The sequence below is a fragment of the Bicyclus anynana genome, chromosome 14 (genome assembly GCF_947172395.1).
Source record: "Bicyclus anynana chromosome 14, ilBicAnyn1.1, whole genome shotgun sequence".
Lineage (NCBI taxonomy): Eukaryota > Metazoa > Arthropoda > Insecta > Lepidoptera > Nymphalidae > Bicyclus > Bicyclus anynana.
In genome coordinates, this window is record NC_069096.1 from 7,971,825 (window position 1) to 7,985,412 (window position 13,588).

The 13,588-nt window shown below is 36.3% G+C and overlaps 1 protein-coding gene across 1 annotated transcript in view; it reads right to left on the reverse strand.

Annotated features, from left to right (window-relative positions):
• LOC112044436 (transducin beta-like protein 2) overlaps nt 1–13,588 on the reverse strand; it is a 157,582-nt gene that overhangs the window by 10,519 nt on the left and 133,475 nt on the right. The window contains exons 4-5 of the mRNA XM_024080282.2: nt 11,392–11,764; nt 965–1,150 (exon numbers count right to left, since the gene is read on the reverse strand). Of these exons, the coding sequence (XP_023936050.2) occupies nt 965–1,150; nt 11,392–11,764 (559 nt within the window). The remainder of the gene's footprint in view (nt 1–964; nt 1,151–11,391; nt 11,765–13,588) is intronic.

The following is a 13,588-nucleotide window of genomic DNA, read 5'->3' on the forward strand; positions in this document are numbered from 1 at the left end:
TAATCATGTTCGTAGATTTCAAATACCTTTTTGTGTAATTGAATGGTGTAAAAAATGGGCAAAAGTTTAGTATAAGATATATTCGAAATCTAAGTTCGGTTTTCCTCAGAAAATGACAGACAATTTTGTTCGTGAATTTGGTTGCGATACGACAGCGTGGTGGACTATTGGGCTTTTTTTTTTTTCCTCATGGATACCTTCTCGCCACGGGGAGGCAAGAAGTTATGTCGGACTTCAACCGACTAAAACCCCACGGTGTTCCGACTCGCCGCCTGATGACTGAGCCACGGGAACATTTCGTAAACTACCGCAACCCAGCCAGCGACACTCGTAAATTGAGCTCTCCTGTAGTTTTATTAAGATCGCTTAGGAAACACTGAAAGCGTTAACGACTCGAGGACTTATCTCCGGTGGGTGACAGATTCCCCGTATCTATCACCCGGAGGTCCTCGTCAAGGAGGCAAATGACGGTCCTGAACGAGCCGCCTGCGTCTGGCTCTCTTACGGCGGATAGGATGAGAATCCACGTCGACTTCTCTCAACCTTTCCGCTGCCTCTTTCTGTGACATCACAATCTCACAGAAGGAGACAACAGCTTCCCAGGACTTCTCATTTTCCGTCATGGCTTTTATGACGCATGGCAGAGATAGATCTCGTCCGATTACAGCCACCAGCGCCTCGCGTGGCTCCTCCCAACTGGAACATTCAGCCAGAGTATGCTGTGCGGTATCAGAGGCGCAGCCACACTCATGGCAGACCTCTGTAGGCTCTCTACCGGCCACCTTCCACAGGTATCTTCCGAAGCAGCCGTGCCGGTGGACTATTGGCCTAACCCCTCTCGTTTTGAGAGGAGACTCGAACTCAGCAGCAGAACTGAATATGGGTTCATAACGAGCGAACTGGTTCTTATGTAATTAGTCTGAGGCTGATAATAATGATTATGGTGATGAAAAAACAAACTCACCTGCGAAAACATTTTCCACTGTGTCGTACAGTTTTCCTGTGTAAGTGTCGTAGAACTCGACGTTAGGGCCGCAGGAGACGGCCAGCACCTCCGCGTTGGGAGACAGCGCTATCCGCGGCGGTATCCCGGTCTGCGTGTACCTGCCCGACTCCAAGATATGCGGTGACTCGCCTCGGGCGTACTCGACTGAAAAACACAAAAAAATATATATAGTACCGATGGTCTTCGTAACACAAAAACAACTTAAATTACGTACTTAGGTAATATTTTTAAAAAGTCGCGGGCGTCCGCTACCGCGACTTCCTCCGCGTGGAATCTAGTTTTTCACAAATCCCTCGGGAAACCATGGATTTTTTCGGGATAAAAAGTAGCCTATGTGTTAATCCACAGTAAAATCCATTTTTATTCCAAATTTTAGGCAAATCGCTTCAGTAGTAGCGGAGCGGAGCGTAGTAGGATGGTAGGATTTAGAAAGAAATTTCAAGTTGGTCAACAACATGAAAAAATCAGTATAGAAGTGTTCCTAAAACTCGGGATCAAAGTTTTTGCAACATTTTTGAAAGTAATTTTTTTATGTGTTATAGAGAGAAAGAGAAGAAAGAAGGTTTGGTCTAAAAATAAACTAAAATACCTACAACAAAAAATATGTTAGTGCGAGTAGATCAGAAATAAGAAATGTTAACCAATTTAATTGAAATATAAATAACTTCGTCATCCATAATAGTTGTTAGTTTTTATTGGTCCACTACAGAGCAAAGACTCTTCTCTCTTACAAGAAGGAAATTTGGAGATTGGAGCTAGAACCATCACGCTGTTTCAGGCTTAGAAGAATAATGTTTAATTATGGTAAGATCACTAAAAGCTAATACGTTTAGCACCACCATTTTTCCAACACAGGTCTGTCAAAGAAAATTTGATGGAAAGAAGAAAATAATAATATAACCCTATGGTTATATTGCTGTATAGTGGCTATATAATTATTTTGAATAGCCACTATTAACTAATCTAATCCAGGATGTAAATATCCGAAGCCTCACAGGCAGGGATACTACACCAACGAGGCACTCAACCATTCGATATAAATAACTTTGTTTTGATGTAAATAACTTCTCGTGCCAATATAGATTGTGTCTTATTCTTATATATCAGATTGGCTTCAGATTAATTGCGGTGGATAGGCGTGGGTGTCAATATGGTGGATATTATGATTAAACTAAAAATAGTAATTATTGAAAACATCATAAAATTTTGTAAAATAAAAAAATATATATTAGGAGCAATATTTACAAAGAGTCCAGGAAAACAAGTCAATATATTTTGTAGGAGACGGAAATAGGATACCATACAATAACGCGACGACGAAGCAAATTAAAAAATATGCACTTTAGGTTTTCAGTAAATATGTATACGAGTATTCATAATATTACCATTGCTGTTCGTCACAGCCGAAACGCGGGGGTCTGGTAGTATGAATATAAATAAAATAATATGTAGGTAAAGTTTAATAACTTCGAACAAAAAGTAAAGCTTAATGGTTTTATTTCTAAGTCACAAGCAGGGTCCCATATCGGTTTCAAGAACGGGCACCGCTACGGAAATCGCCAAATCCGGAAAGAGCGGCGGGCGCAAATACTCGTACGATTGCATTTACCCGAGGGCCACGACTTTCGACTCGAATTCGAGCGTCAAAATAACTGTTTATTCAATGACAAGGCATACTTCACTGCGTTTCCTAAGTGCAGTAAGAAGATGTTACTGGATTAATTGAATAAGTATTGGAAGGTATAATAAAATAATACCCTTAGCCCGACAGGCAGCGGGGTTATGGTAAAAATAGCAATGAAACGCTTAAAATTATGAATATTCTGATGAAACAGATAACAAAACAAATCAGCATACGTTATTTCCTGTACGAGTTTTTATGAGCGTCGAGAACAATTAATGTAAGTACCTACCTATTACTACATCGCAGCCCGCGCATGGACATAAGTAGAAGCAGCAAACAACAACACCTGATGGTAAATTAATGTGTGGTGGCAAATGTAGATAAATCTAAAATGGGTTTGCTTAAAATATGTCTACACTACTGTATGACATCTTTTAATAGTAAAAGTAGAAAAAACTAGTGACATCTAGTAAATACGCATACAAAATTATGCAGCGAGCAGAAGCCTATCAGCGATAGATTCGTGGCCCAGGTATTTTACAAGAGATACGCGTATCTTTGTGAAGTTTACAGTTAAGACATTAGGGAAACCCTTATTTGGATCGTTGTATGCCACAAGTAAATAAAGCATCTAGCAAGAGATCCAGTTAGTTACTTATGCCTACTACGGGCTTGAATACTGTTCACACAGACTTTGACTGCATCTATCCTGTACTTAACTGTTGGATAATTAAATATAGTTCAACTGATCAGCAAAAAAAATCATTTAAGTATTTATTCACACAACAACATTGTTCAAGCACAATCGTGATTAGATTAAACCAACGAAAATTTTAAAAAGGTTTGTTTGTGCTTTAGTGTCGTTTAAATAACTTGAATAAACACAGTTATTTTGAAATCAACGACAGTCCGAGCATAACTCGTTCCATCCCGCCCGCTAAGTGACTCTGAGCCTTCTTATGAGGTCCATAGTTCGCTCCATCGCCCGCTAAGTGACTCTGAGCCTTCTTATGATGTCCATAGCTCGCTCCATCGCCCGCTAAGTGACTCTGAGCCTTCTTATGATGCCCATAGCTCGCTCCATCGCCCGCTAAGTGACTCTGAGCCTTCATAGCAAGAAGAATTTGATTGGTTGTACTGTACGTTGAGTAAAGTAAATAAAAGAAAAATGCACAGGTTAAAAAAAACATGAAAAAAATAGCTTACGCATTAATAAAAAGCTATCTTATCTAAAAAACCTATAGAAACACTGCAATACCTCGTATACCTACTACAATTACGTAAAACGGATGTTTATAAATCCTATTCACTGAGAAATAATAGAATCAATCTGATTTGCGTAACAAAATACACCGAGAAACACAAGGATGTTTTTCTCAGTATACCAAAGTATATCTGTGAATTTCTAATGAGTTTGATCATAATAGTCCTTGGTCCCAAGAACAAAATATTTATTCATGATTATTCTGCTCAATCTTTGTGTATGTGATATTCATGGCTAGTCGGACAAAATATGAATGAGGCGAACTAGATGAGGTGGGGCGTTTTCCTTCCAAGACATATTCCAGACTTTGGTGCGTCCGATAAAGACCAAACAAAGTCTGGAAGACGCCTTGTTATAATTCCTAGATCGGCCCTAAAACTATTTAAAGGGTAAAGATGTTTTCTAGAAAATATACACTAACAGGCCGGAGTTGAAAAATTCATGTTGAAAACCGTACTTCGACGAAACCGTTTTCATACCTACCCTCTAAACTAGTAAAGGACTGAAATTAAACCATACGCTTGTAGTACTTTTGTTGCCTAATACGCAGTACTAACTCATGTAGGTGCTTATGTAGGCACATGTTTTATGTGCTTCGAAGAGCACGTGGAGCCGTCAAGTCCATAAAACCTCGTAACATGATAGCGATCGTTTAAGAGGCAAACATTACCAGCGCCCTAAACCCACCAACTCGCGCATACCGTTTATAAGGTCCAAGACCTCCTTCATTATAACAGGACTATTAAAATAGTCTGCTAATAATGTTTTTTTATTTTTTTATTTCGCTTTTATAGTCCTGTAATATTTCCCTGTCCTTTAGAAAGACGTTTGTAGCTTCTGTAGCAAGTGAAAATATTCAAATGTAATAGGTTCATTATATGGAAACAACTGTGAAAATATAGTACTTAGCTATGAACGAGCATGTCAAGGAAAAACATCATGAGGAAGACTGCATACCTGAGAATTTTCTCAATTCTCTAAGTGTTGAAGTCTTCCAATCCGCATAGGGCCAGCGTGGCGGACTATTAGCCTGACCCACCTCATTCTGACAAGACACTCGTGCTCAACAGTGAGCCGATTAGGGATTGTTAATGATGGTATACGGAAGCAGGTCGTGATGTTATTATATCCCTGCAAAAGGCATATGTTCACCAATGAAAGTCTATCGGCTGATATGACGAAATAATTGTGTAGAATAGCTGACACAATAAATGATCATGTGAATCGTTTATGTGAATTCTTGGGGCAGGCCCGCCACGCCATTGCTAGTAGGTGACGTCATATGTAGTGTAATTTATTAGGTTTCTTGTTTTCCATTGACGTCTAACTTATAGCAGCAATTCGTCTTATTTTTAAGGTTGCATGATTCATTAATTCTGTATGTTATCTTTTTAATCTTTAGCGAATTGTGAGATTTAACTGTGAGTATATGAGAAGATTTTTCCCATCGTTAGATGTTCTTCATTTCATTGATATTCTTCATAAATCTACATAATACAGCAGTCCAATATCGGATGTCGGTGATAATAGCAAGTCTTTTGTCCTACGACGGATAGACGAATCTATACCTCATTAACATCAGAATCATCGCAAGTAAGGTGATCTCTAAATGACATATAGGAAAGAGGTGGCTCCCTTCGGTTTTTTTTTTTGTTCTCTACAAGTTAGACCTTGACTACAATCTCACGTGATGGTAATCAAAGTGATAATGCAATCTAAGACGGTAGATGGAAGCGGACTAACTTGTCAGGAGTAAGATTAAATCCACACCCCTTTAGGTTTCTACACGACATCGTACTGGAACGCTTGGCGATTCGTCTTTGTCGGTAGAGTAGAGGTAACTAGCCACGGCCAAAGCCTCGCACCAGCCAAAAATGTAAGCCCTCTATGTAAGAGTGTAATTTGGTGTTTGAATGACTACCCATTCGATTCTCTGGATACCCTGGACAGGACAAGACTATCAAATCTCGCTTATGCACAGCATAAATGTTATATGTTCGGTGATTTAATCAGTAATCTTTTGAACAATTTCTTTCGACAACAAAAGCCGTGATAGTCCAGTAAATATGACCTCTGCCTCCGAATCCGGAGGGTATGGGTTCGAATCCGGTCCGGGGCATGCACCTCCCACTATTCAGTTGTGTGCATTTTAAGAAATTAAATATCACGTGTCTCAAATGGTGAAGGAAAACATCGTGAGGAAACCTGCATACCAGAGAATTTTCTTAATTCTCTGCGTGTGTGAAGTCTGCCAATCCGCATTGGACCAGCGTGGTGGACTATTGGCCTAACCCCTACAACAAAAAACATCTACAACAAAAGTTTGTACATAATATACTATATAATAATATACTACATATACTCTTTCAGTTAAAAATCCTTATAAAGTTTTGTGTTGACTTGACGTTCCGTCTATTGCAAACAATAAAATAAAGCGTAGCTGTTAGTAGTGTGTAGTAAACATAGTTACGAAAATAAGGAAATAAAATTATCTAGAAATTATCCTTAACAACGTTATCATTCACATTGAACAAGGAAAATAGTCCTTTGCCTATATAATTGAAAATAAGGAAATCAATAATATTTATTCATGAAATTAAAAACTTGTATTTGGGCATATAAACTTTCGCTTACAACTGAAAGCAAAGTAAGTTAAAAGTTTTTTTAAGTTTTAAGATTTAACAAAGTATATATTAACAATCATGAAGTAGGTTAGTCATCTATTTTTCATCATTAGCGTATTTTGAATTTTACTAACTACATTATTGCACTTAAAGTTTCTTCTACAAAACAAATTGTTTTAAACCAAATATAATTTATTTAAATAACTTTATAAAATATAATATTCGGAATCATAGATCAGCTTCCGACTCGTCAAAAAATAAAACAAAACAAATTAAACATTATTTAAAAAAATATTATCATAGTACATTGGTAATGTAATTGGTTAGAAAGTTAGATCTTTAAACAGGATTGGAAACTGTTTCAAGATAGAAAATTTTGATTTGAAGAATCCAAAAAAAATATATAACATGGTCATCCTATGATTTTTCAAAACTATTCAAATTAGTTTTAGAGAATCAGGTAGTGTATCTACCATTTGCGTTTTATCGATTATAAACAGAACTACCTGTATAAGAATAAGAGTAAGAAGAATTTTAAGATATATCAACTCTTAGGTGAGGAATGACGGCGGTAGGAACGGAAGTTTGTTAATTGAAATTCGAAGGGTCAGGGATTCCACGGCTTGTACAGAATGATAAAAAAAAAACAAAAAAAAAATTGACAAAATTTTAACAAAATTGTTGCACTAAAATGCTCGTGCTAAATTCAGCGAATGACGCAACAGCGTATATTATTGGCAACACAATAAATTGCTTAAAAGAATTTCATGGCGCATTAAGGGCCTGTTACACTGCATTACAATAAAGTAGTCACAGTGTCTCAAGCGGCGTTAAAAATGTACTATGGCATACAAAAAAATGCATTACGTCGCTTTACGCACGACTCTAGCGACAGTTTGCGAACTTTTTTTCAATACTGGAAAAGCCTGATGAAGTCATCGCCTTTTTATTTCACTTACGAATAATATGCACGGCTTTTGTAGAACGCAAAACCTGATAGGTTTTATTACTCTCATAGTATGCTTTACGTGCACCGAAAGGCTCGAGTACATTGTATTATTTTATTTAATAAAAAATAATAATTAATATATTGTTAGAAGAGTAGCGACGATATACGACGTCATCATGGAAGGGATAACAAAATGGCGGTACAAACCAACAAATCTAAAATAGACCACTGCGTACTTCATTCGAGACGATTTTTGTGTAGTGACACCAGTGTGAAGTGAAATTCTACCCGTTTGGTTATTTAATGTGTTTAAAGTTATTAATGATCTTTGATTTTTGTTACAAAGTACATGTGCGCGTAAATAAATGATTGTGGATCGTTATTTTTATTCAATTTCTCTTATTTGCTAAGAACATTTTGTTAAAGAGTCAATGGGAAACGAATACATGGGTTGTTAAACATTCTATTTTGTGACCCCCGAGCCCGACTCTATAGTTAAACGGTTTATCTATCACCATCATCAGCGTATACAGTTATCATTTCTCCTTTAGAAAAGGAGATTGGAGATCTTGGAGCTTAGAACCACGACGTTGTTCCAATGCCGGTCGACGGGCGTAAAGTGATAATTGTTCACTATGTACCTACCGATCTTTATAAATAATCCCTTGTTGTTTTTTTTTTTATTATTCACAAGTTAGCCTTTGACTACAATCTCACCTGATAGTAAGTAATGATGCAGTCTAAGATGGAAGCGGGCTTGTTAGGAGGATGACAATCCAAACCCCTTTTCGGTTTCTACACGGAATCGTACCGGATCGCTAAATCGCTTGGCGGTACGTCTTTGTAGATAGGGTGGTAACTAGCTACTGCCGAAGCTTTCCACCAGCCAGACCTGGATCAATTAAGAAAATTCCAATCGGCCCAGCCAGGGATCGAACCCAGGACCTCCGTTTTGTAAATCCACCGCGCATACCACTGCGCCACGGAGGCCGTCAAAACGTTGTTCCAGAAACGCAGCTTTTACTTAAACCACCGATTTCCTAACTTCAGATGATATTTAGAATTTATTGGAGGAAATAATAAGCTACCACTGGACTGCGATGTTTAACTTTCTTGTATTACCTAGTTAATAGGAAAATAAAAAAAATATTTACTATACAAAAGAGAAAAAACCTAGAATGTCCTAGTGTTCAATGAATTACCAAAATAATATTTTAATTTTTTGTTCACCTGTATTGTATCTCTGGAAATACTGTGAACGAATTTTCAAACTGTTTTCACAGGTAGATTAAGGGTAACTTTGAACGACACATTACAGACATTTTTAAAGAGTTACTTAATATGCTAAAAACGTATCAATTTCCACACGAAATTGCTGGTTTTAATACTAAAATTCCAATTTATTTTTACCATAAAACTACTTTTATATTCTCACACAGAGTTATGCATTTGTTCGTATTTTAAGTTTTTACTAAACTGCCACACGTAACAGGCATTTTTATGAATGAAAAATTCACTCCTACCAGACGTGTGTCAAACCTTTATAAAGCTATAGGTATTTAAGGTATTTAAGACCAAGGATGTAACCAGTTCACGTTGGTGCTGTTTTTTTGCTGCCAAGGTTCAATGTACTCTGTGTCGTACCTCGCTTACGGGCAGCTGTTATTCCAAGACCAATATGGTTTTATTAATTTATTTTTATATCTATATGTATCATTATTATCAGCCTATTATAACGGCCCTACTGGGCTAGGTCTCTATTCTTATACGATACGGAGTTTAGATTCATCAAGCTTTTCCAATGCGGGTTAGCGAGCTTAGGGCGATAAGGATAATAGGGTAGTTGACATATCAAATTTTATATAAACAATATTAATTTCGTGTAGTACATGGAATAAGGGTTTATTGAGCGACATGCTATCGATTTAAACTTTCAACACCTACTTTCGCATGTGGTATACAACCTTTCAAGTAAAAGCGCAACTTTTTAAATTTTCCTCAGCATTAATATATGAGAAATAATGTTCCCAATGGTTGCGAGGAAACTCTTCAAAAAACCTGTTGAAACTCAAACTTAACCTACATATCTATTTAATAGGCCCTACGAGTGGTAGCTGAGATGTTTAAAAAAATATTCGCAAAAGACTAATCCAACAATATTGTAAGATAAACAAACGATTGCAATAATTAAACACCCCTGAAAACAATCGTTCGTTATCAACCCATATACGGCTCACTGCTGAGCTCGAGTCTCCTCTCAGAATGAATGAAGGTTTAGGCAATAGTCCACCACGCTGGCCCAATGCGGATTGGCAGACTTCACACACGCAGAGAATTAAGAAATTTTCTGGTGTGCAGGTTTCCTCACGATGTTTTTCCTTCACCGTTTGAGACACGTGATATTTAATTTCTTAAAATGCACACAACTGAAAAGTTGGAGGTGCATGCCCCGGACCGGATTTGAACCAACACCCTCCGGAATCGGAGGCAGAGGTCATATCCACTGGGCTGTCACGGCTCGGTGTGCCTGAAAACAATACTACGCAAATAAATAAATATCCTCGCTTATTGAACATATTTTTTATGATAATGTGTTGCGGAATTTGTGTTGCGCATTGTAATACTAAGTCAGAGGTTCCCAACTTTTCATGCATTAAGTATCTCGATTTAGGTTTAAAAATTATACTTTCATGAAACATTTAAGTGATATAACTAGGAAATTAAAAAAGCAACTTTTGTTTTCAGTCATAGCTAGAAGACAAAATAAATTAAATTAAAAAAGACATTTTATTTAATATTTGTTTGAACACTCGTTCAAACAAATAATAAAATATGTAAATTTAATAAATCAGTCACAATATTATTATAACGCGTTTGCATAATTTGTTTTGACGAAAAACTTTATCAGTGAATCTGGTATTTGTCATGATGTTTGGTATGTGATATTAAATTAATTTCATATTTAAACTCAATTCATTTCGCAGCAAACTCGGACTCTTATCCTAGATCTAGAGAGACATATCACGCCCAGTTATGACCTTCTTAAATTGAAATTTTCATGTAAAAATCTCTAAAAAATGTGATATTCTTTAATTCAATCTAGTAAAACGATAACGAACAAGTTAAGACCATTTAAAAAAGTGTCAAATAGCCTAAACAAAACATGCCCCACAGGTTGGGAACTCCTGCACTAAACTAATAGTTAAAATTCATAATATCGTAAACAATAAAACGTGAGCAAAATAACGTGTGAACAATAGAGTGCAGTCACGTTACTCAACGAGAGTTCCAAACGCACTCTGGTTAATTATGACGCAGTGAATAAGTGATAACATTTAAATTAATCACCCTTAGACTAAGAGACAATCGTTATAAACTTCACATCATTTCAACGTTCTTTTTTATACTTCATATTATAACCATAATAATTTAAGAAATTAAACAAACTTTCGTTTTTATACTTCATACTATAACCACAATTTAAGAAATTAAACATCACGTCTCAAACGGTGAAGGAAAAACATCGTGAGGAAACTTGCACACCTGAGAATTTTCCTAATTCTCTACGTGTGTAAGGTTTGCCAATCCGCAGTGGTGGACTATTAGTCTAATCCGAGCTCAACAGTGAACCGAATATGGGCTTGTTAATGATGATGATGATTGAACGCGAAAGTGAGTTAGTTTGTCATCTTATCCGCTGAACCGCACAAAGACAAATTGCAATAGAGACGTACATAGGGTTATTATTAAATTAAAATCAAAAGGTTTTGAAGCTGACGCATAAAGTGAGTTTATAAAAAAATAATCATGTGTATGCTCATAACTCGAAAAACGGTGCATCAGTAGATAACACCATAATCTAATTCCAAGCATAGACGTAAATACATTAGAATGTTATTAGATCGTCTCGCCGACTATACTTACTCCTCGTGTGATATAGTTTCCACGTGCCGTCCTTCGATATCGTTGCAATGTGTGAAGTGTCCACAGCGAAGGCCACGTCATACACACCGGATGTGTGTCCCGTCAATTCATACGCTTTTGCAACTTGTTTATACTCTCCGGTTTTTGTGAAACACACTTCCATCACTTTGACGTCCGGGGCGAAGCCGGTGGCGACTACGAAGCGACCGCACGGTGATATTTTGGCTGTGTACGTGCTCATGAGGTAAGTGTCGAGACGATCGAGCTGTTGACCTTTGAGGTCCCAAATTATCATCTCGCTGTCATGTGAACAGGACATCATAAACTTGCCGTTGCTCGATATCCCAAATCCGACGACATCTTCTTTGTGGGCCTGTAAAGAAAATAAAACTTTATATCCTACATCTAATCAACTTATAATCTACTAATTAGGGTAATTGGCTTCAATATTTACTAGGTAGATAATCGAATATTGAAAGATTTTATTAACGATTATTTTTATTGCTAATGTAATTGTGTAAGGATTAAATTAATGCAATTTCGTACAAAAAATGTCTTTAAATTTGTTTGAGTAGTACCAAACAAATTTTTTTTCAAACAAATTCGGCGACCAGAGCAAAAATAATTTTCCCCCCTTTTGAACATGGCGGCTAATGTTGACCCATTATGTTGAAACAAAAAATCTACCTAATGAGAGGTTCAATTTTCAATAAAACCTAAATAATAATAATGATAAAGATGTAAATAACTACTGTTTATTTATCCGTAGGAACAGTATGACTACTAAATAATAAAAATGCGTATTACTTAATTGACAATTAAACAAACATTATACAACTGCGCGTCACCTATCCTATTAAAAGTAAAAAACATTTGAAATAAAAAACATGCTGTGATACTATGAAAATCTTACGCAATGTCTGAACGAACTAAAACGCGAGTCATCTCAAAAACACATTTCTATGTAAACAAACGTCATTGAAGTCGGACGCGGCTTCGATTAGTCGAGATCTGGGGCTATTGCACTCGAGAAAAACAAAATACTTAAGGCAGATCAACCGCCGAATAATTTATTCTTAGTCGCGGGGACGACCGTTACAATTATTGCCAATATATCTAAATTGTTAAAACATGTTTAATATTTAAAACAATATGTAAAATATCAACAAAATACGAAACAAAAAACGTGAATTATATTAACTTACTTGAGGATACCCACGACTTCGTCCACGTGAAATTTAGTTTCTCAAAAATCCCGCCGGAACTATGATTTTTATCGGGATAAAAGTCTATATATTGCTTAATAACCTCCTCTATCTTCCAGTAAAAGTCCCTTTAATATCAGTTCAGTCATTCCAAAGATTATCCCAGTCTAACAGACAAATAGACGTAAATTTTAAAAAGCTTGTTAATTTTTGGTATCGCGATAAATAACTACATACAAGCACTTGAGAAAAACGCATTTAAAATTTACAGACAGACATCAATTTTAAGTATTTATTTATTGTTTTATTTATTTATAATATTAACTTATATGTATTAATGATAATATAAATTCCAATCCCAAAATAAGCGTAACTTGTATTATTAACACAAAACTTTAGAAACTATACGATCCCACCTTACGAGTATTGAACAAACGATCTGTATTTTCAAAACATCGATGTCCTAATTATCTTAAGAATATTGTCGTCATAACATATCAACAAGTTCATCTATACTTATAATAAATCTGTAGAGAGGTCAATTCTGTACATGAAACATATTTCCAAAATAACTATCAGGGGGTGATTAGTGATCGATACTGATGCCAAAAATACAATCAGTAAAATTTTTGTCTGTGTTCGTTATAGAAAAGAAAACTACTTGACGGATTTTAACGAAACTTTGTACAATTTTATTCATCATACTCCTGGACATGTTATAGTATACTTTTACTTTTCATGACGCAATAGGAACAGAGCAGTGAAGGGATATGTTGGGAAAACGGGAGAAGTTACTCCATTTTTACAGCGATACTACCTACTGTAAGGGCTGGATTAAAGGTGTTTAAGCGCGGACGAAGTCGCAGGCGTCCGCTAGCGATAAATAAATTACGAAGAACAGTTTGAGTTCGTCATAAGAAATTACGACGGGGAAATTATGTAGTTGTCTCTTATACTAAAACTCCCAATGCAAGGAACCACAAGGACAATAG